Source organism: Platichthys flesus, chromosome 6 (assembly GCF_949316205.1).
Source record: "Platichthys flesus chromosome 6, fPlaFle2.1, whole genome shotgun sequence".
Classification (NCBI taxonomy): Eukaryota; Metazoa; Chordata; class Actinopteri; order Pleuronectiformes; family Pleuronectidae; genus Platichthys; species Platichthys flesus.
Window position 1 is genome coordinate 8,287,034 of NC_084950.1, and position 27,781 is coordinate 8,314,814.

General features: G+C 43.0%; 1 protein-coding gene across 1 annotated transcript; it reads left to right on the forward strand.

Annotated features, from left to right (window-relative positions):
• The first annotated feature begins 3,217 nt into the window (after positions 1-3,217).
• On the forward strand, positions 3,218-27,403 carry pamr1b (peptidase domain containing associated with muscle regeneration 1b). Its single transcript, XM_062390832.1, has 14 exons — positions 3,218-3,416; positions 10,211-10,387; positions 11,391-11,516; positions 12,066-12,180; positions 15,447-15,664; positions 16,309-16,416; positions 18,649-18,819; positions 18,978-19,169; positions 19,396-20,238; positions 20,324-20,500; positions 21,503-21,569; positions 21,715-21,941; positions 23,935-24,293; positions 24,423-27,403. The coding sequence occupies exons 1-14, from the start codon at positions 3,257-3,259 to the stop codon at positions 24,984-24,986; spliced, it is 3,504 nt and encodes a 1,167-aa protein (XP_062246816.1). The 5' UTR covers positions 3,218-3,256; the 3' UTR covers positions 24,987-27,403.
• Positions 27,404-27,781: the final 378 nt, after the last annotated feature.

Consider the following 27,781-nt stretch of genomic DNA (forward strand, 5'->3'; position numbering starts at 1 on the left):
ATGAGTCGCCTCTATTATTCAGCCACGGATGAACATGATCTTTGGGTCATGAGAAAATTAAAATTACAGTAGCATGATGTATGACGGTATCAGCAGGCATCTCTTTGTCTCCCAAGCCATTTTCAGAAATTAATTCCAGACCCTATTGTCCAGACTTTTCCTTTAAGATATGAACAATGCAGCAGGAGAGTGTACGGGTCAGACTCACTCACAACAACAGGGAAATCCCTGGGGCGTTGAGGTGAGGAGTGGCGCCTGGGTACAGCATCCAGGACACCAAAAAGCTCTTGAATCTTCTTGTCCATCCAAGTTGAAGTGTCATTAATATGCTCCCGGGAGCTGGCTGGATAAAAACTCAAGAGAAAGGTTCCAGCAACTGATTCAGACATTTGTGTTCTCACCCCTCTGGATAATTTCTGCAGAACATCTGGTTTTCAGTGCATGTCTGAAAGCAGCTATTGTCAAAAGTGCATATAACTAATTTGCACAAAGAAAGACAGAAATTTAAAAGTAGCACATAACCCTATAAATCTGCCAAGGTCAGTGGTTCGATCCCGGGCTACTCTAGTCTGTATGCCAAAGTGTCCTTGGGCAAAACATCGAACCCCAAATTACTTTGACGACTGAAGGGGAAGTCTACTGCGTGTCGCTGCAAGTGGCCTAGTGTTTTATGACGATGTGTGGATTTCATTGGTAATATATAGCCCTTTAAGTGGTTGTTAAGACTGGCTACTGTTATATAAATAGAGTCTAGTTCCAGTATAATCACAGTGTAAATTTACATAAATTTGTATGAGTAATTTATGATAATTAAAACTGTGATCATTACTGGTTTCCATCAAATCCCAGTGGACACATGTTCTGGAGCTCCAGGAACTTAGCTGCTCTCTAGGAAATAGAGACTTTGTTCTGCACAATCAGACTTACAGTTTTGATTTGAAGGACTCACAAGTATATTCCTTTATGTTTTGACAAAATTGAATGTATAGTTTCTAAATAGCTAAACAAAGTGCAAGTGTACCATTTAAAATACATACACGAAGAGTTGTATTCTTTTTCTCTGTTTAAAAGTAGACACACGCAGCTGCCGTCCTGCTGAGAATACTGAAGCAGGGTTCACATTAACCTGAGAGCTTTGGGTTACACATAATAAACTATTAGGCATCTGGACAAACAGCAACGAGGTGGTGAAAGGAGGATAGAGGTGCGGAGAGGCAGGCAATATTCTCCCCCCTCCATCTTTTCTTTTCCCTTTCCCCCTCTTGCATCCCACTGTTTTTCTGTGTCCCTACCAAACACTGCTCATGTGCCTCTTCTTAGGTCTAAACCCTGCTGCTTTAGAGAACTAGCAGGGATATGTGACTCTCCTGGGTGGAGCCGTATGATCTGCGTTCCCCTTTTGCTCTCGCATGCAGCTTGGAGTCCCAGTGGACAAAAAAATAACAAGAGAATTAATTCCAGCGCTGCATCCAGCTGGAATAAAACAGATCAAGGAGATCATATAAATAACGGTTTTAAAAAACATAAATAAATGAAAAAACAAACATCCTTAGCAACGGTGTTCACTGGCTATATTTCTGTTGTTACTCTAAAGTCTTGAAGCTTAAGAGCAAGGTTTGCGATGAAATCTAAATCTAAACATAATTTACTCCCCCATTTGATTTTTAAAGTATCATCAGCGACCATTCCAAAGCTATAATAATCCTAATTATGCTGTTAAACACTATTTCTCTGTACAGTATCCAACTGGTGGAAGCAAACATTTTTTCACTCAATGGTTGAAAAATATATGAGAAGACCAATAATGCTCTTAGTATGTTATCAAGTATGTAGGGGAAACAGCTAGATTACCAGGTTGTGGAAAAATGTATGCACAACTACAGGTTTATAAAAAAAAATGGTGGGTGGCGGAACTAAAATGCTGGAGTACTCAACCAATCAGGTTCTTCAAGTCCCAAACGGAGGTTGTGGTACGTTTGTAAAGTACTTCCCCTGGAAATGGAACTTGTTCGGGAAGTATTACAGAAGTGTTATCCAGAACTTTATTTAGACCCTGGTCCCTGTGGTGGAAATGGAAGTTCCTGCAAAGTTTCCTACAGTTCCGGGCGGAAAGTTCCTGTGGTCGATTTGCGGCTAATCTGTTTCAGTCTAAGAGAGAAATATTCATGCACATACTTACGGTGGAGGAGAGAGAGAGCTCACCGCGCTGCAAATTAAGAAAACACATGCAAATAAAAAAAAAAAAACAGGTGCAAATTTAGAAAACAACTTCATCAAATTGACGACACACGCTCTGCCAAAGCTCACCACTGACGAGGAGCAGACTTCATCACTTGAAACATTTCTGGGGTTGTTTTCGCTATTTGCAGGCATTTCTGTATTTGCATGCGTTTCGACTTTTTGCAGCTTGTTGTTTTCTTGATTATTTCTTGCACATGTTTTTCTATTTGCATGCATCTGTTGAGCTCCCTCGGCCACCATGTTGTTCCTCTTTGTTGTTTGTACCATCAAATCAAAACAGTGTTAACTAATGAGCTTTAGAAGCCCTGGTAGACTTCAGATATCGTCAGGTCAGCGGTTCCCTCCTATGCTAACAGTCTCCTGGCTGTAGAGGACTAACATTAAATACCTCTCTCTGCACTAAAGCCAATATTCATGAGTAGAGTGTTGCTTTTGTTCTCACAGCAATCACCTTTCTGTTTTGTTGAAGCCTCCTGAGACGACCCAGAGCTACTGTTTTAAAGCCTGGCTAGGTGTCAACTTGAATGGCACTGACCTCGAGATTTTTTAGACATGAACAAGAAGTGAAGCGGTCATCAATTCTATCACCGCATCGTTTACCTTTAAAAGTTTGGCCGGCACTTAGTGTAGAGCATGAGCTGGTCGTTACACGTGTGTGTGTGTCTGTGTGTGAGTGCGTGCAGGCCTGTGCGTGTGACTGACACCATAATGAGTTAAGCATAAAGCCCTGAAGCCTGCTCTCATGCATGAGCAGTGACGTCGTGCTCGGAGCGGAGCGAGGGGAGTATTTGGGAGACCACTGCAAGTGGAACTCCTTGCGAGGCTGGTCTGTAACCTGAAGCCAAAGAGAAGTGAGAGAGAGAGAGAGAGAGAGAGAGAGAGAGAGAGAGAGAAAGAGAGAGAGAAAACTGAGGGAGAGAGGAGAGAGACAGAGCGAGGGGAGGGAAGGACTGCAGGGCCGAGAGAAGGTGATGTCAGCTGAGTTCAGAAAGTAAACAGAGTTCCAGGCTGCAGCATGATGTCTGCGGGACGGGGACTGCAGCTGGGGCAAACCCACGGGGGCTCCGGCACGATCCCCCGGACCAGCACCTTTATCTCGGGGAAGGAGGGCTGGCTCCTCTTCATCTCCCTCTTCATCTTCACCTCATTACCCCAGGGGAGAGCCTGGCCCTATGGTAAGACACTGACCAAGACTTTACCTCTTTTTTTACTGCTCTTCATTGTCCTCACTCACCTTATTTCACATCCTCTTATGTTCTTTGTTCTCAAAAAGCTGGCATCAGCACTCTCTCCATCCCCTCTTCCCTTCTATGCTTTAAAAGCACAATAATGCTCAGAGAGGCTTGTAAAAGAAAACCCAACTTTTTACAGTGATGGAAAAAACATCCTTTATTTACAGGCTGCAAAGACGTACAGCAAAGTCTTTCTTTACAACTTGTACTATGTAATACACAGTTTGTTTATTCTCCTATTTGAAAAAGGACAACTACTCATCACAGTCGTTTTTTTGTCAGAGTTTAAAGTGAAAATACTTTTTCTCCTCTTGATAGAAAAAAAACAACAAAATCAAAACACAGAGTTGAATGTTGCAACACATTCCTGAAGGTGAAATGAAGCAAAATAAGGCCGTTGAATCCTGGCACTTGATCCCGGTCGTGCTCTCAGAGATCAACATGATCTCTGATTGTTTACCCTTAGTGACCAATTGAAGTGCTGCAGGAAGACGTGAGTCACGTTTGAGTCGATCATGCCGACTGCCGTCATTTGTGCAAGCGTATACACCGTCTCCTTGACACCTAACCAAACCCCCGCCCTCTGGCTGATTCCCTCCTGCACAGAAACCACGCAGCAAAAATAATCCCCATTTGTGTTGTGGCTGAGTGTGGCACAGGGCTGGGCAGCTGTGTTGAACTCGAATGATTCAGAGGCTTCTGGGAGTTTTACCTTCTCATGCTATTGTCAGCTGAGTCACCGACTCTGCACGGCTTGTTTTGTATTCGTGTTTAATCAGCTGGTGATGGATGTCTTCTGTTGAGCAACCTTTTCCTTGTTTACATCCAAATCCCAACGTAACGGGAGTGTTGTTTTTTTGTGCGCGTGTGTGTTATTTGAATCTGTGCAAGTTCTGCTGTCCCCACTGGGGCTTTTTTTTATCTATGTAAGGCTTCCAGTTTAGGATACCCCATCTACATCAATCCTGAGATGCCCCGTTCTTCTGATACACTCTGCTGATTGTGTTTATATAAAGTCCACAGGGAAGTTGTTAGGGCTTCAGTGGGCAGTCGGGAGCAAAGATCAACATTAAAGCAATGACATTAGACTGGAGAGAGTTTAGTTACAAGAAGGAAAACATTGCCACTTAATGAGCATTTGGAGAAATCACGTGTCATACAAGTTTCAATTTGTACCACAAAACAAAATGTCATGTGTTCGACCTTCATATTATTGTGCATATGCATATCACCAGAGTGGATAACACCATGATAGGTTATTTTATTGGGTTTGTGGTTTCCTATAGTCGAGGGAAGTTTATTTAAAGACAGCTACAGGATGAGCACTGGTATCGGGTCTACATTCAGATACACAATATTCAGAGAGCACCTCCGGGGGTTTCCCTTGTCCATGATGGCTAAATCACTCTGACCTCAAAATACCAGACAGCTGCTGTGGGCAGGACGCAAAAGGAATTGTACTTTAGCTCATACATGCACACGTGTGCACTCACAGCTATTTTCCATGTGAAATAAACTCCGCCCTGTCAGGAGGAAACTCTTCAGGACTGGATATACAGTCATTTGTCATTCTTTTGTCTGGGACCTTTCTCTGACAAAAGTTCTCTCTCGGATATAGTTTGCAAGTTTTAGGCTGTAGAAGTTTTAAAGAAGAAACTATTTTAATGTTTTCAGCACTTTTCTAATGAGAAGAATATAATTGTAATCAAGGAAACGGTCTGGTTTAATGCATTTGCCTGTGTTTGCATTGCCTTTGCCCTTTTGCGTATTTGTCAGGGTTGTGGTTGTCTGCAGGAAGCATTCATTTCATTTCATTTTTACACCACACTTTCTAGACAATGGTGGTTTTAAACCATGTTTCTTGATTGGATAAAGAGTTTTTGTTATCGGACCTAGATCACAAGTTGTCAGAGAATAAGGCTGAGCAAACACATCAACGCCTGAGACGTCCCGTGGCTGCAGTAATGCTAAAACTCTTTAATTTATTTAATCTGAAACTGCTTTAATCTGTGTTTTAACTGGATTAACTCACTGGGCCTATTTGTTTTAAAGAGGAGGAAGATAATTCAGCGCCCAGTAAAAAGCTCCCAGAGAAGCTGATCGCAGTGGTGGTGTAGACAACAACTCCCATGATCCCACATGAGTGCACAGGATCACCATATTCAGTCATTTGTTGAGAGACCCTTTAGTGAAAGAAAATACATTGTGTGTGTTTTAATTACACTAATAGGACCTAATAAAGTGATAAGGAAAGTGAAAGTGAAAAATATGTATTTTTTGGGGTCAATTCCCAATAGGTTGAATTTTTCCTTGACAGCAGTGACAGATCCACAGCATTGTGTTGTATTTTTGATGAGCCTGTTGAGCTCATCCTACAGTTCTCACTGGGCTTCACTCTGCCGCGTATGTCTGGCTTTCTGTGGAGTTATAAATAGCTGAGTGGTGTGGAGCAAGACAAGACAATATCGAAGCTGATAAGAAGCAGTTTCTGAGCTGGGAAAAGCAAAAACACTGAGAATCAGTGGTTTAAATGCCACAGATATCCTTGTGCACGGCTGCGTCCACGTTTGTTTTTTGTGAGGCTCTGCAGTCAGCGCCTGGTTATGAACGGCAACCGGGTCAGAAGTGGATGCTGGTGTGAAATCACAACAAATAAAAAGGCAGATGCTGACCTCTGTGGTTTATTCTCAGCGGACCGTAGTTGCTTCCAGAACGCGTTGATACGGACTCACTGTCAAGGTTAACATGGCACCTTGCAGCACATTTCCAGCTTTCCGAATTTCACAGAGATACACAACTGAGTGAAGAACAACGTCCTTGTCAGTAGTCTGAGGTTTGCCGTGGCTCTCTTACAGTTTAGTGGATCTGCGGGTCAGTAAGGTCAGACGTAAAGGTCACTGAGGCCACTTCTGTTGCCCCAGGTGATAACGACGTCAGTGTCTGGATCCACATCAGGGGAGTGTGGCCGAGACATGCCGGCTAACAAGCTGGGCCTGTACAGCCTCTGACTGCGTGGAGGCTCTTTGTGACACATCCATCAAACCGTGGAGGTTCTGTCATGATGTCCGCATCGTTCCTTCTTTCTTTGCTGTGGCTTCTTGACGAGCACGTTGGGGCCTACGTTCAGAGGAGTTCAGCATCTGCTATGGAATGGAAAAAACAGATGCTTCCTTACATCAGACCAGGAAAGCCAATGAATCCACACAAAACCCTGTACAGCTACAAAACTGTGGGGGATCAAATGTTTGTGATGTGCTGTTAAAGTGTGTTCATATGGCCTCCTCGCTCTCTTTCTCTCCCCCCCCCCCCTCTCTCTCTCTCTCTCTCTCTGTCTCTCCCTCTCTGACACAAACATACTAGTTTTGTGTTCACTGTGGAAACCATCAGACATATCATAACAAGGCACAATACGGAAGCAAATGTTGTGATCAGTTGTGTTTTTCTTTCTATACACCCTCTATTAAAACTGTCAACACTTCCCTTTTACAGGCGCAGTCTTGGGTTAAATTACAGGTCTCGGGGAACAGACCATCATGTAAGCATTGTCAATCGTCATAGTGACGCTTGTTTTCACCTTTAATATTATATTATTGTCTGTACATGCAGAAGACACTTAAATACAATGTTGTGCTGTTTGCACCAATGTCCACTTGTGGACTCGTCCCTGTGCACGTGCAGCTCCACACCTGTCCAGACCTAAACTGCTTTAAAAATCCCACTTTAAGTTGTTACTGTCCAGTGTGTAGTTAGCTGCAGGTGTTGACCTGGAAGCCTCGCAGATGTGTCTTTAACAAGGTGGCAAACTTAACTGGGTTGAAATGAGTGAATGCAAATTGCTAGGCTGGAAGCCAAAGAACGGCTAATTAAAAAATGACCTGCCAATTTTACTAACCGCTGAACATTTATTATTGAGTTGAGCAGCAGTCAAAGAATATGTTATTATTATTATTATTAAAGATGCATTTCAGTGTGTGAAACATGTGAGTCACATTTCAGAGACGAACATAACGGCCTTATCAGCAGAGCTCGGTGTCAGCAAACTAAATCTGTGCAGTGTTTTAAGAGTGAAAACTCTGCTGCCCGTGTTTATTACCCTGACAATTGAGCATAGAGGGGGAAAAGCTTGCTGCAATCTGGAAACTAATCATGAGTACATGTTGTTGACAGACTGAGGTCGCACAAAAGATGTTTTTTTATCCCATGTTATTATATTCTAAATCAGGGCCTTCGAGTAGGAGTGAACCGAGGGCACTTACAGCCACAGGATGTCATTTCTGTGACGAAGGGCAAGCCGCACAGCAGCAAGCCATCTGATAACATAACAGAGCATCTCATAAAGTCCTTTCACTCTTTCATGTTTATGTCCAATAACTTCGGTTTCACAAGCTGTCAGGCCAGTGTGTCCTTTACAGACCTCAGTGGGGAAACACAGAGGTGGGTGGGAGATGAACAGCACCTCCCAGTCCCCATGTGGCAGCTCATCACACCTTAAAAAACACTGTAATAATAATCATCAGAGGGTAACAAGCAACAGCAGGTCCCAGGCTGAAGAGTCAAACTAGCCAGTAACAGTCAATTATCCCCGGGGTCCAACATATATAATTTGGGTCATGTTGGAATCATAACAAAGGCCATAGTTGTCTGAAATGTCGTAGTAGGTCTACACTGTAATCAAACAATCAGTAGAAAAAAAAAAATGAAAAAAATGAAAATGTAATGTAATTAGCTTTACTGTTTCATCAGTGAGGCTTTTTTAACTGGATTTGGTGAACCAGGGTGCGGCACGGTGGTGCTGCGGTTAACACAGTCGGCTCACAGCAACAAGGTGCCTGGCTCGAAATGAAGGCAGCAGGTTCTTCCCAGGTCTGCATGGAGTTTCTCCAGGTGGCTTCCTCCCAGAGTCTAAAGCTGATTATTATTTGGAGACTCTGACTTGCCAGTAGGTGTGAATCTGAGGGAATGATTGTCTGTGTCTGTTGGCTCTGTGATCTACCTCTTGCCCAGTACCAGCTGGGATTGGCTCCTGCTCTCCCTGCAACCCTCAAAGAACAAGCTGTATAGATGGATTATGTAGTGCTGCATTGATTTTGATCTTTACACTTTAAGTGTGAATATGAATTAGTTAGTCTCTGTGTGTTTCTTAAATGTTTTCCTTCTCTTTGCACTGTGAAGTACTGTTCCTTCTTCTCATCAAAACAGAATTTCTCTCAGCACGCAGGCTGTGCACATGCCTTGGATGTTTGTGGTTATGACATATGATCAAAATAATGCACACGAAAAAACAGAAAATCTGACATCTTACATTCGTTTTGACCGCAGTTAACTATTAGCGGTGGTTGTTGTGGTGGAATGGGCGTTGTGAAAGTGACGGGTGTGTGTTGGCCTCATACTGATGGACATTTAATCCGTCACGAGACCCACCACACGCCATGGCCCGGAGAGGACAGACTCGCCCACATGTTGTTACTGGCTTTGCTGAACATCGTCTCAGGGTATAACACAAATAAAGCTAAGTCCATGCTATCACAACAACAAATGACCCCAGCAACAGAGGAACCATAAATCAGCCTGAAACTGTTTCATGAAGCACAAAACTCTGTCCCGAGGAAACCCGCGATAAACTTGACCTAGTGGCGTTGCACAACCTACTTCCTGTGTGATTAATGTCAACGTGCACGTAATCACTCAGTGTCAGAGAGAGAGAGAGAGAGAGAGAGAGAGAGAGAGAGCGAGAGAGAGAGAGAGAGAGAGAGAGAGAACTGCAAGATTATCTCTGGACTGAGATACAATTTATGATATAATTTATGAAGAAGGGGCAGTCCAGGCGACACAAGCTATAGCAACACAACACTGTGGTGTCAAGCGACCTCAAAGACATTATTCATGTGTTGCTCTGCGAGTCTTAAATTCTTAATTTCCAAAGTGTTATGTAAACAGTAAATAAATGTAGCGTGCAACTGCAATTTTGCAAATAAAGCCAGCATGCAGCGAGTGTGTGTCGGGCTGTTTTTCAGCGAGGAGAATTAATAGTGGGCGTCTATTGTTGAGGCCAGAGAAGTTATCGTGATTGCAGGGTGCATGCAGACCGCTGCAACGATGCGCTGCCAAGTTTAAAGTGCAGCTTCTGTTAGTTCTCAGTCCACATCTGCCAGGAGAGAATTTCCACTTGTCTGTTTCAGCTTAAAACCGATTGTTGCATAATTATAACCACTCGGGCATAAAGTTCCTTAAATCGTTGGTTTCCACCTCAATTAATCATCGGATTTATTGGGTAGAAACCCATAAGAAGAAGCTTGATGCACCTTATGATAAATTCTTTGATTCTCTTTTTCCTTGGGAGCGTCTTAATTGTTGTACTTTGTTATCAGATCCAACATAGGATGAGAACATGCAGAGGAGGTAATGTATTGCGACCCGTGCCCCCCCCCCCCCCCCCCCCGCCCCCCTTCAAGAGGAGCTTGCAACCACATGGCAGTGGAAACAACCAGAGAGTAGGAGCTGGGATAAACACTGAACTCGCCAAAATCCTTCAACAGCTTCTCAACCTTCTGCTGACCATGACCCATGTGTGCTCACACTTTCCCACAAGGCTGAATATATCACATCTGATGTCTTTTCTCCATGCTTGACTCATCTCTCTATTTCTGTCCACTTATGAAACGGTTACATAAACTTGCTTCTTTTCTTTTTGTGTGCGCCTGTTCGAGTTGCTGACTCTGAGGTGTTTTCTCCTTTAGATTACAGGTACTTGTACAACCACTGCCCGGGCCCAGAATGGAACGTCCTGTGCAGGAGCTGCTGTGAGTACGACGTGATTCGCTGCAAGTGCCCGCTCCAGGGGACTCCGGTGGGCTACGCCGTGCCCTGCTGTCGGAACGCCATCAACGAGTGTGACCCCTGCATCGTCCATCCAGGTATAGAGACAACGTGAACCTGGAATAATTACTCCCTCATCTCTCACTCTCCTTTTTAGTTGTCAGAATTAAGCACTCTCTTTATTACGGTGCACATCTGTTCATTTAGCCTCTGAGAATTTAGCGTTGAATATCTGCCATCAGACTCAGTGCGGCCTATCGGCTGCACAGCTGTTTGCATTGTAGCCTGACAACCAGTGTGACAGAAAGAGTTAAAATCACTTCTGTATGCGAGTCTGATCTAATTTCCTGGCCAACTTCACATGGTCTCCCTCGCTAGACTTACTGGCAGAATCCCCGAAAGTGTAATCACGCTTTCAAAGAGGGTTGTAAATCTGTGTGCTTTTTTTATGCTCACAGATGAGCACATCATTGTCTGGTGTGAAGCGTGTACGCTACATAAAAAGAATACAGTCACCTGGACACGTCTGCTCTGCACGACATGTGCTGCGGCTCATGTATTGAAACGCTTCACGCATGTCATGTTGTCTTCACAGCTTGAATACTCTCATGTTTTGCTTTATGAGTGAAAAAAACAGCTGTTCAGAATTCAATAGATACTTGAACGTCACGTTTTGCAGTAAAACACGCAGAAAAATGTAGCCTCGAACCACAACGACCAATCATAAACCCCCATCTGTACATCCTCGGCGCATGTTGTTGTTGTTAAGATTCATACCTGTGCTCAGGTTGAACGTTGCTTTTCAACTCCCAGTGGACAGAGCAGCCTCTTAAGAGGAAATCCGTCCCTCAATGAAACCACGTCACATGCTTTTCTCACCGTTTCTATTTTAGGAAGCAGGTGTGGTGTTGAAAGATGAGCTTTGTGAGTTCACCAGTGCTATCGTTAAGGAAATGTGTGTTAATGCAACGTGTGCCCAACTCTGACAACAATAGCAGCTGACAGACCCTAATGTGATTTGTTTGTGCCTGTTGTCTTATGGCTTTTTTCAGTCTGGCTCCTGCTTTACACCAATTTCTCTCCTGTCTCTGCTTCTTTCAGGTTGCAGTGTGTTCGAGAACTGTAAGCGCTGCAACAATGGGACGTGGGCCCCGAGGGATGACTTCTTCATTAACGGCAAATACTGCGCCGAGTGTCGGCCCGGCTGGTCTGGTGGAGATTGCATGAGTGAGTCTCTTCACTCTCCTAATTACAGCTCCTACTCAGCTTCGCTATAAATAATTTCTCTCTATAGGCTAAATGAATGTACTTCCTTTGCTTCCCTGCTGATTTATCTCCTGTGCCAATTTGGAAGGCGGCCATATGCCCAGGAGATTTTCCACGAGGAGCTGAATGACAAGTCAGAGTCAACATTCAGGAATCCCATAAAACAATTTAATGTGCTACACTTGGACACTGACTATAGCGCTCTCAATATGGAAATATTCCGCTACGGGCACAAGAGGAATACATTTAATTAAAAGCAGGAACCTGGACAGGCAGCTGGAAGTGTTTGTTGGCCCAGTGCATATTGTGTTTATGCTTGTTTATGTCCATGAACACAACACAGGACATTTACAGGGCCCTTGGAATCTTGAATGTAATTACCTTTGGTTTGAATGGTAACCAAGGCAGCTCAATGTTTATGGCTAGAATTATAATTAAGGTCTAATTTATAACTGCTGAAATTTCAGTGGTTCCCCTTCGCCGCACAACGTAAATTCCTGTGTGTTTCAGAGTGTGGGGGAGTAATCCGTAAACGACAGGGCCACTTGGTGCTGGAAAGTTACCCCAACAATGCTCGGTGTGAGTGGACCATACAGGTGGACCGGCCCTTCACCATAGAACTCAGGTTTGTGTACTTGACCTCATTTCAAAAAATCTTTCCAAATCAGTTAGGTATCATATCATGAGCAGGTTCAGTGATACTATTAAAATCTTACTACTTAGAAAAATGCCATCATTTTGATGTTGTAGTAGGTTTAACATTTGCTATATTTTACGATCATAGCTTATAGCTTAATATTAGCATGTTAGCGTGCTCGTATTAGCGCAAATAACAGTCCGATTGGTAACATTTTTTACCTATTTCTTTTACTAAATAAAAGGGGCGCTAGTGCCATATCTTGCCAAGTAAACGAGGGTGAAAAAAGATTCACCTGTTTATCCGGATCCGCTCCAACATGTACTGGGTTCTAGCTTCTTCCTTGGGTCATGCCTCATCCCTCAATCAAATTTTATTGATTGAATAATTTCTGCATAATCCTGCCACCAATCAAGACAGGGGGTCTGGAAAATGTTGGGAAAACGTTTTGGAGTTTGCTTTTCACATATGAAGAACACAGCATGAGATTGTCCAAGCCAGATGGGTTCACAACAACAGGAAACTGGAAACCAGCTCTAACTGGGTAGAGAATGCTCGTGTCTGGCACCACTTTTTCATTTCGAGATCCATCTAGTTTTTTTTTGAGTGGTTGATCAACCTACAAGAAGACAAAAAAACATTTCAATCTTTTCAGTCATTTAAGCATAAAGAGTCCAGTATCCCTCCTTAGTGAGGAATCACATGAATTTGCTTTGTTTAGTTTTTATCTAATTTACTTCCTGTTTTAGAATTCCTTTAAAACCACAGAGAAGCCCTTTATGTTACACACCAGCCAAACAAGCATAGTTTAAGGATAAATGTGTCTGTGGAAGCTCAAGGATACAGGGAATCTTTGTGTTAGTACAGTCCAGGTCACCACAGGTTAATCTGTCTTTAAAACCACCAGTTCATTCATTGTCCATCTGTGATAGTTCTTAACGGCTGGCCCACTCAGTCAACTTTCCCCCCGGTTCAGATATTTCTGCTAAGATATACGTCGCAGGCCGGTGGCAAGTCGTCAACAGAGTTTGGAAACCGCAACACCCCCGTTTAGTTTATTCAGGAAAGTTATTACTTTTCAGTCCTGTGATAGTTTTCTATTTCTGTCATTTTCTCCATTACACATGCAGCGTTTCTACAGGCGAGCGCTTGTGCCGGGCTTTAGGAACAAAAGCTCCATACAGTTAAGATTCACGCTGAGCGTGCAGTGCAGATGGCAGCTGTTTGTTGTGTGCATTAAAGTAAGTGGTTTAATAAAAGATTTTCTCATAAAGCTTTGCAATAAACCATGAACTGTGACATATGTACACTATATGTCGGGGCCAAATCCATTTAATAAGGAAACTTATCAAGAAAGGCATGACTCATATTTAAATGTTGTATTTTTATATCCTGCAGTTACGACATAAATCCAATAAAACCTCTGAATGAGAATGCGCAGCTGAGATAAGCGATAGACAGGTGGAAAGTTATTAGTAGGGTCTATTTTTAATATACTTCTTTGTCTTTACCATAGTACAATCTCGTCACAGGCAACATGTACTGAACTACAACTGGCATGAATTGTTGGAGCCGCTGCAGGCTCGCATGTAGCTTCACCGCAAATCGTATTAGTCCACGCTTCCCTGACCAGAGGGTCTGTGATAAAGAATACAATTAGAGGATTAGGGAGCATCTCATTGTTTTCTGTGAAGTTCATCATTCCTTCATGTCTCTTCCTATCTGAGGCCAAGAGAATTACATCTGAAATCACATAAAAGTGGGGAAAGGAGACTCCATTTGTGTTTTTCCTAATCCAGCCATTTCAATGTCATGCTCTAACTGCAACCAAACAAATCATGAAAGTGTGTATACATTTCTTCCTTCCTTCCAGAGGTCCTGACTGTATTAAAGCACACAAAGACATGCAAACACATTATCCTGAAATCCCACACCAGGAATTACCAGTGCGAACGACTTGCTTTGGAAATAATGTTGTGCAATCAACATGTGCATTATATTTTATGGACGTTTAATGACCGCAGATCTGAAAACAAGAGATGCCTGTTGAAACTGGGACGACTATTAATCGGCAGGAATTACTTTACTAACCAATTGCATAAATGTTACGGGCAGTCATATGTGCACTTCTGCAATTTAATGGGCACATAATGAGCATTAAAGATAACTGATCTATTAAATATAGGCCTGAGAAAATTCTTGAGAAAGATACGCATCTCTATTTAGTTTCGGAATGTACTGTACCTTTTGTATTTCCTACCAAGTGCGCTTCATATTTAATGAGTGCCCACGTCATTTTAAGGTAGTCAGTTCACACAGAGATATTGTGGTATTACTTGCCTTTACCTTTCACAGTCATGAACTCTTTGGGCTGAAGGCTGCATCGCTGAACATCCATGTGTTCATTACTGGTTATTCATTACTGGTTGGCTAGGGGGAGTGTGACTGACTGAAGCTACATAAACATAGGTCAGCCACTGAGACTTAGGAGTTCCCCCCCTGGACTTTATATAAATATGGATGACGTGTCTCTTTTTCAATCCAGAAATTGGATTAATACCCCAGGTGTGAACTCTGCCATCATGCGCCTTTGGAGACTCTTTATACTTATTTCAAGGACAAGCACAGTTTATAATGAAATACACACAAGTACATTTGAACTGAACAGAACCATTGTTAATGCTACACCTGCTATAACGTGTCACACATGTCTGCTGTGATAGAGGTTTACTGTGGTTTCTTAACATTTGTATCAACTTCCTTGGTTTTGCAAATTGCCCAAGTTTTGCCCTGGTTCTTCTCCCCAGGTGTCAACATCTTAGCTCCCATGAATCTTTGTTCCACTTAAAGAGTACTGTTGACTGCTGTGGTGCCTGTTAAAAAAAATTAGACACATTTAACGCCACATTAAGATCAGTAAGCTACACAATTGTGGGCAAATAACACTCAGCTGTTAATGTAATCAGGAGCTGTCATTATTGTCCATTACCAGTTTGCTGGCGGGAGGTTTTTTAAAGCTCCGGTACCTTGATGCCAGCTGATGTGGCACTGCCAAGGAACACGGATGATCTCATTATCCACAGAAAATAGCAGGAATACAACAGAGCCATCAGCAGAATCTACTCAGATTTCCTTCACTTCACTGTCATATTGATAAAATTCTTCAAGGTGAAATCAATGAAAAGCACAAATCATTTCCAATGTGGAATAGTTTTCTAGCTTTGGTTTTCATATTCTTCCCTTGGTGCCAACAGGATTATGATGATGAGTCTGGAGTTCCACCATTCCTGTCGCTATGACTTTGTGGAGGTCCGAGATGGTGACAGCCTCAACTCGCGTGTGATTGGTAGATACTGCGGGAGCAACAGGCCGGCCCTGATTCAGAGCTCCGGCAACAGTTTACACGTTCTCTTTGTCTCCGATGGTTACAAGAACTTTGATGGGTTCTTCGCCACCTTTCAGGAGACCTCAGGTTGGTCAATTACCAATAACAGTCAACAAAAAGAATGCTAATCATATTAGTTATGGTAATGATTTGTATTTAATTCTACATTAAGAGCCTTCGTGATGTAATGCATTCCCTACCCAAAATCTGATCTCCTTTCTGCAGTCATAGCCCAGGATATATTTAAATTATTGTTTAATTATATTTTGATCATTAATATGTGAGCATTGATTCTGAAATATTAGCTCCCGAGTCCAGAGTATCTAATGACAACTACAGATTTCGGCAAAAGCTTATGGACCACTGGCAAAGTTTGCTCAGCCCAAAATGTCCTCACTTTCCATAAATGACCTCACCCTCAAGGTTTTAAACTCAAAAGCAGACACACACGTGCACTTGTGCTCAAACTGTGCATGTATTCCACTCGTGCCAAAGCCAGATCTAGTAAAAATAAACAGAGGCTCTCTGTGTAGAAATGCCCACACATCTTTACAAAGGAAAAGTCAACATTACAGTTAAATGTCACCAGCTTTAACTTTACATCCCTTAGAGTAGCTTGGTTTTTACAGCCATTTTTTGATATAGAGATTCTGTCATTCTGCAGCTTATAAATATAACATTTCTTTTTTATTGTACCCTAATGACACATGAATGCACGTGTGTGTTTACAGCCTGCAGCTCCTCTCCCTGCCTGCACGATGGGACTTGTATCCTGGACAGTTCTACCGCCTATCACTGTGCCTGTCTGGCTGGCTACACAGGCAAGAGGTGTGAGGAAGGTGAGTCTGACATAACTGAAATCCCTCAAGACTGATCGTCCTTAAGAAATACTGATATTTCATATTTGAGGAAAAAAAATAACCTGCAGATTCTACTCCAACGGTATAACTGTGGGAATGACTTGAATATTCCATCCCATGAAGCCCCCGGAGGCACATTTGTGCTGACAAATAACAGAATTGATTTAATAGTTTTCATCTGACATCAGACAACCAATGACAAAATTGAGATTTACTTCATCCTGAAATCCCATTTTTATTGTAGGTGACTCAGTTATAAAGAAGAGCTCTGTGGTTTTCCCCCCGTCCATGATCTATAGTCTTGGCCAATCAGCTTTTTGAGAAAATAACAAATATGTTATACTGATGAAATTAAACGGCACTGGGTCAGGGAATGTATGAGCTCATGCTGCTGGGGACAGGAACTGGCAGAGGAATTTCGTGAAAGGGGGAAAGTAGTCCAACAAATATCTGGAGGTTCAAAGCTGAGGTGAAGGAAAAAATACATTATTTCTGAATTTGGTAACTATTTTGGTTTCTGAGGATAGTTGCTGTGTAAGTCATGTAGGGTACTGCTCCCTCAGGGTGTGGCTGCAGGTATTTTGGCCTTCAAGCTCATTTATTTACGAGCGTCTGGACCTGAACTTGTTTATTTTTGTACCTCGCTCAAGATCCAGAAAAAACAGACCTCCTTATCCCATCTCCCGTTTTCCTTTATGGTGTCGTTTTCAATTCAGGTCTATGTAACTGATGGAGAAACAATTCCACTTATATAACAGCTTTTATCTGCCAGCTAGTTTTCATAGGAGGAGACACCTGTTAAATAAAAGGAGGAGTCGGTTGTTTTCATTGGACACAATGTGCATTCATCTGTGTTCCCAGGAATCATTACAGCTGTTAATTTCAATGGAGCTGAGCTGGAACAACACTAACGACTCAACGTAGTCTACATTTTTCTGCCCCAGAGTCGGATGGAGAATTTTAAGTATGAACCTGACATCAGACATATTTTACGTCTGCAATAATCAACCTGTCAACTGCAGTAATCCTGAGCTGACACTTATTCTGCAACAGAGAATCTGACACGTTATCACAGAAACTGGAGATAGGGAATAAACTCTCTTCCCTTCTCTCCTCGGCACAGTTTTAATCTGTTTTTGAGTGCAGCGTTCAGCATAGCTTCCAGGGTATTTATGAAAGGAATAATGATTCACTTACAGTATGTGTGTTCACATTCCACCTCAATAACTCCAGACTCATCTCTTTCTGTCTGCGTGCAAAGTCTGACATGGAAAATGGATCATTCAGCAAAACACATGAATGCCCGCAGCACTTTCAGGGTTTTTCAGCATAAAAAAAAAACAACAAAAACAAAACAAAGGTCAGCTACAGTTTACTCCTATGCTTTTTGGCTGGGCAGCAGATTTCTAAATCCCCCGAGGGACTGAAGGTTGGAAATGTCGTACGGCACAAACGCCAAGATTATAGGGAGGGTTCCTTGGTTTGGAGCTATAAAACCACAGATCTCATCTTAATTGGATGATAACTGTAGTGTTGACACATGTGTTTGAGCTCTTGTGACTTCAGTTGTGGGTGGCAAAGAACTGTTCCACAACGTTTGTGCGCAAATTCGCAATTTGCCATAGAAATAAAACCCATCCACCCAGACACAGCACATCACAACATGCTAAAGGAATTACACAATTTCCCCATTTATGACACAGCTCTGTTTGCTGTAGGCCGCCATATAACAGAGCCACACGCGCGATTCCAGAACCACACAACCGATCTTTACTTCCCCACTTCGTAAAAATCTACTTTTACAACACTGGAAAAGTGAACTGCTTTTATTGCATCTACTTCGTCCTCATTTACAAGGAGTGTGTTTACGCCTTCTGCTGTGAGTCGTCACACTTCACCTGAACGGATGAAGCTGTTTATTAAAGAGCAGCTGAGGGCACTCTGGAAATGTTTCAATGAGGAGTAATGGGTCTGAGAGCCTCGGTTTGTCGGGTACCTGTCTCACCTGCGAACTCCAGAGGGGAATGAACTCACTAAAGGTTTATTTGTTTGTTTCTTTACAGAAGGGAGATGCAATAAACTGATGTTAAAGGGATGCTTGAAATGCCTCTTAAATCATTAACGCACGCCCCTCTTTGAATTGAAGAAAAAGGAAAGTAGGACAACTTGTCTTCATACGTAAACTGTGCCTGTGCCTGTTTTTCAACACAGTGGTGGGATGCCGCAGGCCTCCGGTGCCAACCCATGGATCCACAGAGGGTGTGTTTCACCACTCGGGAGCGGGCATCACTTTCCATTGCGACGCTGGGTTCGAGCTGCGGGGGTTTCATACTGGCATCTGCCTAAGCGATGGCACCTGGAGTGTGCCTGCCCCGGAGTGTGGTAAGACAATTATGTGAATTGTTTATTCGATTAAAATGTGGGGATCTGGAAAAATCATGTGTGTGTGTGTCATCTGCTGGTAGTTGGACGTCATTCACATTCCCCCAGAGATGCTGCTGATTTTGGAAAAAAAGTCTGATGTTCTTTCCTGTCTCCAGTGCCAGTGGAAAGAGTCTGTCCTCTACCACGCAAGCCAACACACGGGGACCACTTCTTGGTTTATGGACCCAATGACGTCCTCATTGCGCTTCAGTACCTGTGCTACCAACCCTATGAACTCAGTGGGACGTCCCAGAGAACGTGTCTCCCTAACAACACCTGGAGTGGGACGCCTCCTCTTTGCACCAAAGGTCAGTGCAATATCTGTTATTCCAGAGAAAAATGGCTGAGTCACTGCAAATAGTTTATTTTGCAATCCTTTTTTGAAAGAGTAGCCACTTTTAATGGATAGGAGAAAATTAGTCAGTGCGTCGAGTCCTTCAGTGTGATGAGCCAGACTAAAACAAAACAGATTTGCAATCAGCAGCTAAATGAACAATCCAGCAATGATCTGTTTTTTATGTTCTCTACCCACAGTGAATAACACGCTCACTGAGACAGAAAAGGATAAAGACATAGAGATAAACAGTAACAAAGATACAGACGAATCTAAAGAGAAGGGTCCAGACAACACTGCTGGAAAAAAAGAAAGCGCTGGAGGGAAAGATATAAATACTGAGCATGGGAATACAACAGCAGTCGATGTCGAAGATAAATATACCGGGACCCGTCCAGAGAAACCTGTGGCCAAGGATAGGAATGAAGGAGAGCTGGAGGAAAGAAATACTGGGTCACGGAAACCTACAGGGGGCAGCCAAGATAAGGTGGACGGTGAAGAGCCGGATAACAGCCTGAACACAGTTGAAAAGGAGGAAACTGAGGAGGGAAAGCCACCTGAGAAAAATGATGGCAGCCCAGACACAAACCTGGAAACAGGAAAGACGGATACCACAGAGACGGTTGTGACAAAAGACAAAGGACAGGAAGAGAAGGAAAGAAAAGAGGAGCAGGTGAATGGGAAAAGGGATAAGGACAAAGTGGGCCCCAATGATACCAAGCAGAGGACGGTCATATCGGAGGGGGACAACACAGTGGAGATATTTGAACTGGAAATGACAAAGAACAACACAGTTACAACTGATGTGAAGGAGTCAAAGACCGAGAATAACACCATAGCTTCTCCAGATCCCGGGAGGAGAACCATTCCCTCTCGGGTCAACGTTACTCAGTTCACTCTGTACAGGGCTGGAGGTGAGGGAAATGGAAAACCAAAAGAAAAACCAACAGTTGAAGGGGATAAAACAGCTGAGAAAACAAAAGAGGAGTTGGATAAAGAGAAGGAGAAGGAGAAGGAGAAAGAGGTCAACCAGAGCTTCTCCGGTGAGAAAAAAACGCTCTCTAAAATGCAATGTACCACATTTTTATTTGACCTTCACCTCACTTACTTTCCATTCCCCTCCTGCAGAGAAGAGCTGCCCTCCTCTCCCCCGACTGCACCACGGCTACCACCAGGTGGCGCAAGGGCTGGAGCCTGAGACGCTGGAGTTCTACTGTAACCACTCATATGCTCTGAGTGGTGACGCCCGACGCACCTGCCAGGCAGACGGAACCTGGAGCGGCAAACAACCCGTCTGTCTCAGAGGTTCCGTCATAGTCAATGATTCATTAATTCACTGTTGGGAAACTTGTGGTGGGCACGTATCTGTAGATTTGCAGAGCACATATATCATTTGGACTGTTATTTCATTAATGATTGGGAACCACTTTCTAATAGGATGTGTTTTCTAAAGATTGATAAATACTAACATACTTCACACTTAGCGTTTCATTCCCAAATGTTTCTAATAAATGATCATGGGTTTCATATTGTATTGAAACGTGTAGTTCATAACAGCCAGGGTTCTGAAATGCTAAATGCAAAATAAATGCTAAATGTCAATGTTAAATGCCAGCGAGTAAATGATTCTGCTGTACAGCGATCCATCAAGTTGGGAGCTGTAAATGTTAATTAGATCTTAATGCATTTTGGTCTGTCGGCTCTGCAGCTCAACTTTCCTGATGAGTAGAAGCTTGTTCTGTTCAACAGCGAAAACCTTGCAAAACTGTTCTTAGGGTTAGACAAAGAAGAAACCAACAATATATAAAGTTTTTAGTTTAGTGGGCTCAAGATGTGATAGAATGGGATTTATGTTATTTAGGAACAGAGCCAAGCTAACTATTTTAAAATGTTTCACTTGTTTTTATGCAAGGTTAGGCTGATATACAGAAATGTGAGTGGTGAGGTAAGGTAAGACAAGACAAGGTAGGGACAAGATAAAGGTGGAGACAAGATAATATATATATAAGTTAAGGTGGAGACAAGATATGATAGAGATGAGTTAATGTAGACACAAGTTAAAATAGAGCTAAGATTAGGTAAAGATAAAATAAGTTGATTCCCCGCTGGTGAAATTCATTTTTTACAGTAGCAGATCAGGAAGACAAGAGAACATGTGATAGTATAAAAAAGAATGAAATAGCCAATAAAACATATAGAGAATATGTTTATAAGATACATCAGATCTTCTCAAACTGTGTCAATAGATTAGATAATGAGTACTGGTGTTTTTATTGTGTGTGTTCATAAATGTGTGTTTATTTGTAGCATGCAGGGAGCCCAAAGTGTCGGAACTGGTCAAACAGAGAGTTCAGCCACCTCAGACACCATCCAGGTATTTTTAACCACCACTTTACGAGCTGTAATGATGTAATGATGACTCTCGTATCATTGTTCAGTTTTCTACACTCACATTCAAAAGCATTAAAAAGTTAATGTCTTCCGCACACCCCCGCTCCCCCTTCCTCCTCTCCCCTCAGGAAGACACCTGTTCACAAGCTCTTCAGGGCCTCCGTGCTGGGCCCTCAGCCGCAAGGCCCCAGTAAAAGCCCCCCGGTGCTTCCCCAGCTGTCCCAGGGCTTCCACCCCCTCTACACACAGATAGAGTATGAGTGCGCTTCTCCGTTCTACCATCACTCCGGCAGTTCTCGTCGCACTTGCTTGAAGACGGGGAAATGGAGCGGGCGTCATGTTTCCTGCTCACCAGGTGAGGGCAGCAGAGGACTGCTAGATGAGGGCACCCGCAGGAAACACACTGGCTCATACAAACAGTGATAGACTTGAGGGAAACCCAACATAGTGTGTTTTTGATAAAGCGACGGGCCATCACAAGTCGCCAGAACAACTCCAGAGCCAAGTTTTTGGCTCTGATCGGGAACGATAGGACATGATTCCTTCAAACCACTTACCCAATATGTGGTGTCCCGATGATGTTGGTGGAGAGTACGGTCAAATGTCCACTAGGGACACACGTACAGCGGTACTGTCTAAAATTACAGTTCACTCCCTCTTAATTGGTGACGTTGAGCAATACCTTGTCAGCTTCTTCACCCATCTCACACGGATCCTTGTGAGCCGGAGAACTGCAGGCCTCTCATTACGACTCTGTGAAAGCTCCCTCAGCAGCTGAGTAGAAAGGCCATCAGCCTACATGTTCGGCAGAGCTGTGAGGAAAAGAGAGAAGAGTCTGACAGCAGCTTGGTTTCCTCCAGGCTGTGATCAAATGTACAACACAAATGGCTCCTGTCGGTTGAATATCACCACCAGCATCATCCGTCAAAATAATGTTGATTGAAATATACTTTATTTGTAACGCACTTGGCTAAATACGTACTTCACAAAAGCCAAGCGAGGTGCATTATCGTCAATGTGCTTTATGGAAATAAAATGAGAAACGTAAAGATTGGAAGCATAAAAAACCTCAAATAACAAACTAGGATTACGCGATCAAGCGAAAGCCCTGGAGTGCAGGTTATGGTTGGGGCAGATAATTAGGAAAACACAAAATCAATAAAAATGTATCCCTTAATTAATTCAGAAAATTAATGTAAGATCATTCAAGAATTTTGAGTGGAAGTTTTTAGAAAGATGAGTATGTTGTTTCCAGAGCTTCAGGCCCAGAGTAGAAAAGCTCTGTCCCCTTCATCTTTCTACCTGCTAAACCTCTGGCCGAGGATCTAAAGCAACGCAAAGGTTCATATGGCATAATAATCCAATATAATCAGGAGCCAGGGCCTTAAAATTGATGGACAATATCGAGTGAGTGGAACGTGGCTGAAACAGGTGCAATAAAACAGTTTGTTTGCAGAAATGTAAAAGTTTGAACAGAGATGTTTACACTTTGTACCAGATGATGATAAAATACCGGCGTATCTATGGCCTAGCAGTTCTTTCATTGATTTAAATACGAAGTCTCTTGTTTACATAACTGCAGTTCACACTGGTTGGGTTTAGTCTAATACCTGGTTTCATCTGATTTCAAATATTTTGGTCGCACTGGAACAACATATTTAGCACATGGTGGGAAAGACTGTAAATCCATTCAGACCAGGCCCTCCTAATTTGTTTGGTTTGTTGAATGTTTCTACAGCCATTATACACTAGTCTCATACCATGAAACCAATGGGTTCCCTTGGCTTCTTTCACTCGCTGCCAGGACTAATCACACAAGGAAGGAGACTCTTCATGCTCTTTATCTCACTCTTTATCTGAGTGGTTTCCTGCTCTGTGCCGAGTGGAAGGAATCAGACATAATCAGTATTTGTAGCAATCACAGAATGGCTTGTTTGTTCGGATTCCCAACCTGAAGAGGTGGTGGGTCTGTAGACAGCCGTAATGAAGAAGCTCTGAAAACATTCTAGTTGAAACCTGAAACCTTATCTCTTACATTGAAACATTTTGTCGACAGTACAAATAATCAAACGTACATTTATATTTATGGCCTATTTAGACCTTTTCTTTTAGATTCAATACATTAAAGGTTCTCCCACATTTCACAAGATCGTATGGAAAATCTGGGTGTTTTATGTGTTGCTTCATCAGTGCCACTGCTTTGCATTTTGGCAAACACTGTTTAAAATACAAGCTTAGTGCCACAGCGAGGAATGTTGACACAGTCTCTGTTCAAGTCAAATTTTCCCTGCTGCCCACCCCCCCATGATCATGGTTTCTCTCTCTTCCTGTCACCTCCTCTTCGGAAGTGTGTGGGAAGCATCCAACCTTTGACCAAGAGAGGCCGGCAGAGGCTCACTGGCCTTGGCTGGCAGCCATCTACCGCCGCTCCACCAACGGCGTAAAGACCAAGGTGACCAAGGCAGACAGCCTGGCAGGGTCCCTGAAGAAGGATGGCGGAGCAGGAACTGGCAGCCGCGATCAGGCTGCTGACTGGCAGCTGGTGTGCAGCGGGGCTCTGGTCAACCAAAGGAGCGTGGTGGTTGCGGCCCACTGTGTGACGGAGCTGGGGAAGGTGTATCCTCTGGATGCAGCCAAGATCAAGGTGGTGGTGGGGAAGCATTATCGTGATGACCGCAGGGAAAGTAAAGGTCTCCAGCACCTGAGGGTAAGCTTCTTGAAAAACAACACAGTCAACATTTCACTACATCTTACTTATAACAAAGGTTCAATAAATATTGTTTGATGTCATATTTCTTTTCAAATTGCACAATTAATGTGTCTGTTTGACCTCTAGGTGGCCTCCATTGCAATTCATCCACACTACGACTCCAATATTCTGGACTCTGACATTGCTGTGGTAAAGTTATTGGACAAAGCGAGGATTGGGGAGAAAGTCCAGCCCCTCTGCTTCTCGGAAACCCATGTAGAGGTGACCTCCGGACATGGGCTGGTGACAGGCTGGTCCCCACTGCCCGATTCCAATTTAGGTGCGGATGAGAAGGCGAGGGTTGGGCTTGTTCGCCTTGCCGATGTGGTCCCTTGTGAGCAGCAGTACGCTCGTAACGGCGTGCCGGTCAGCGTCACAGAGAACATGCTGTGTGCCAGCCAGAAGCCAGACTATGGACCCTCTAACATATGCCCCTCTGACACTGGGGGAATCCTCGTTCTCCCTGCGCTCTCCGACAACCAGCATCTCCCTCTGAGCTTTACACAGGTGCAGGGCCAGAACAAAGGGCTGTGGAGGCTCCTGGGACTGGTCAGCTTTGGTTATGACCATGGGGAGTGCAATCCAGACCTTTACACAGTCTACACACATGCGGCCAACTTCAAAGTATGGATAGAGAGCAACATGAAATAAACATCATACTCGCTGACACACCAGCCCTCCCCCCCGCCCTATACTTAAAAAATATTCAAATGCCTTTATATCTCACTGCCCTCTCCTTTCAGTTTTCTGTCCATTCATCATTTCTATTCATGTGTTTTTTGGTTTAATGTACAAGGGCATTTTCCTTCTAAATGCAGAAGTAACACTGGACAACACAGTGATCTAACTGAAGGGGGTGCTAACGCATTAGATGTGCTGGAGAATCAACCTTTGAAACGAGAAGACTTCAGCGTTCAGGTCCCTCAGGTTTCAGACTTTAAAAAATGACCAGAAAACCATTTCAAGCCTTGGGCCGACGATGGTCTGTGTTGTAATCAATGTATATATGAGTTATTCTATCGATTTATATGACCCGTGAGATGTACATATTGTAATGAGAGACTGAAAAATAATGATGTTTTTAATTCAAATAGAAATGTGGGTGTGGTAACGCTTGTCAGATTGATTGCTTTCCATGTGCATCTTGCTGATGAGGAACAGAGTTAATACGTCACATTGAGAGCTGTGAAACACCTCACATTTGCTCCATGAAGCACACAGTGGGTCTGTGTTGTGGAGCAAATGAATCCAGGTCAGAGCGGCACAACAACCATAAACGGAGCACATTATTCACAGATCAATTCTCGCTTCTGTGCTCAAATTAAATCAATTACTCCCCTTCTGACCCTCTTCCATTATTCAGACTTGGGTTTACCTAGACAGAGGCTCTGCAGCCCTATATTGAGTTCCAAAAAAAAGAGCAATAAAAAATACATTATTTTTCCATCTGTGGGAGCTTCAATAGAGAAGCTGAGCTTTGTTTGTTCTTTTCATTAAATTTTTTTGGATTCTAGATATAAATTCGGTTTACTAGGGGCTTTCAGTCGAGTATTAAATCAATGATAAAATAACCAATTTCTTCAAAATGCAATAATGAGAGGGGTGAAATCAAGCGATTCTCGAAAAACTAAATAAAATAAATTGCAAGGCGATAAAACCTCTGAGACATATGAGAGCTGTGATGTACCTGCCTGTGACTGTGACACTTCCAATGGCAAATAACAGACTGACTGTACATATTGCACAATCCCTCCACTGGTTCTTATATTATATTTTTGTTTAATATTTTTCATATTTATACTTGCACAAATACACCACAGCTAATTTCTTGCATGTGCAAACCTGCTCGGCACTAAAACCCTGAATCTGATTCTAGAAATGAAACAAATGGGGGAGCAGTGATTTAATGAGTCTTCAAGCGTCAGGCAATAAGATCCAGAACTGAAAGGTCCTAACTGATAAAGTCTGGACATTAAAGTCTTGATTTAGGCTGCAGTCAGAGGAACCCTGGATCAGGATGTGATCTCCAGAGTACAAGAAAATCTGCAGTAAAGCTGCGACTCAGATAATGAAGACCTTTAAATTTTAATCGTTGACTGATATACAAGCTCCTTTCATATGGTTGCAGGCAAAAAGGTGCATCCCCCTTGACACGGAACCACATATGCGTTTATTTGGAGTCCCTCTCCTCTGATGGGTCGATTTGGGCGTATTTGGAGTCATTGTAGATTTGGGGGAGAAAGCCTGAAATAAAGTGTGTAAGGAGGAGAGATGCAAGGATGTAATTAGTGGTGCAGTGTCTGATCAAAACTGTTTTATAGGAGCATGAGCAGCAGTATAAACCTTAAACAGTTCTGTTATAAGCAATCCAGTGCCACAATCTTCATGTCACGATTCTGCAGCCTGTGGCTTTAGATGTATTTTTTCATCTTTACCCATATTCTGGTATTTTGGTACAAGATATTTCACTTTTGGAGTCTCTGAGTTTTGTTCATTGAAAACATACATATGCAACCATTTTCCTCTCTTGAGCTACTTCAATAATAAACTTTATGTTTAGAGCACTTTCTAAATGTCGTAGAGAGCATAGGGAGGCTCCACGCATTTTCAAATGTTGCTCAATTTCAAACCAAAGCTTTCAGTGAACGTCTCACAAAGGACCTCTGTCAATATCAGTTGATCCCCAGAGTAAACCCAGGTTATGTATCCCAGCGTCTCACTTCAGATACAAACTTCAAATTCAGTAGTACACGCATGGTCTATGACTGTACAGCAAACATACCTCAAAAGGAATCACATAAAATATAGCTTGACCGTATTATATATTATAAATATTCCAATTCGTTAACAATGTTTAATCGTTAAAGCCTGACTAGAAAATTTTATGATTTTTCTGAAACCTTATATAATCAAACATGGCTCGACAGCTCCCAGACTACGATCTATTCTGTCAAGGCCATAAATCTGGGGAGCAAGGCGATGTCGTTAGATACAAATTTTGGGATGGGCTTTTGAAAACTTTTCGAAGTCGTTCTCTTCTTGGTCTTCCTGTTATTTATCAAAGAAGATATCCAGCCACCAATAAAAAATTGATGTTAATCGTGTCAGATCCCGGTTTCAATGCATCTGCCTCGTTGTCTTTTTCCACGCTCCACAGAAACAACACCTCTCAAAGGCTTTCTGTCTTTCCTTCCCCCCCAATTGACTGAGGCTGAACAACAGCTCAGTATGGTCCCATGTTTCCCAGAGGAGAGTCTGCTCCACTTGGGCTGGGAGACTGTCCTGTTCACAGGCCCTGGTGCGCTCACAGGGCATCATCAATAGAAACATGGGCAGCTCTTAACCCATCGCTGACTGGCCTGGGAATTGTAATCCTGAGCAGAGTACCTGGGTAATGATGAGAAAATGCCTCCATGAGAACTCTGCAGTTAATGCTGGAGAGGCGG

Bases quoted from the DNA above. Each gene is read 5' to 3' on its own strand.
- pamr1b (XM_062390832.1), top strand. From the start codon at position 3,257: ATGATGTCTGCGGGACGGGGACTGCAGCTGGGGCAAACCCACGGGGGC. The intron at 11,517-12,065 runs GTGAGTCTCTTC...TGTGTGTTTCAG, and splicing joins GTCTGGTGGAGATTGCATGA to AGTGTGGGGGAGTAATCCGT. The intron at 16,417-18,648 runs GTGAGTCTGACA...TTTTCAACACAG, and splicing joins AGGCAAGAGGTGTGAGGAAG to TGGTGGGATGCCGCAGGCCT.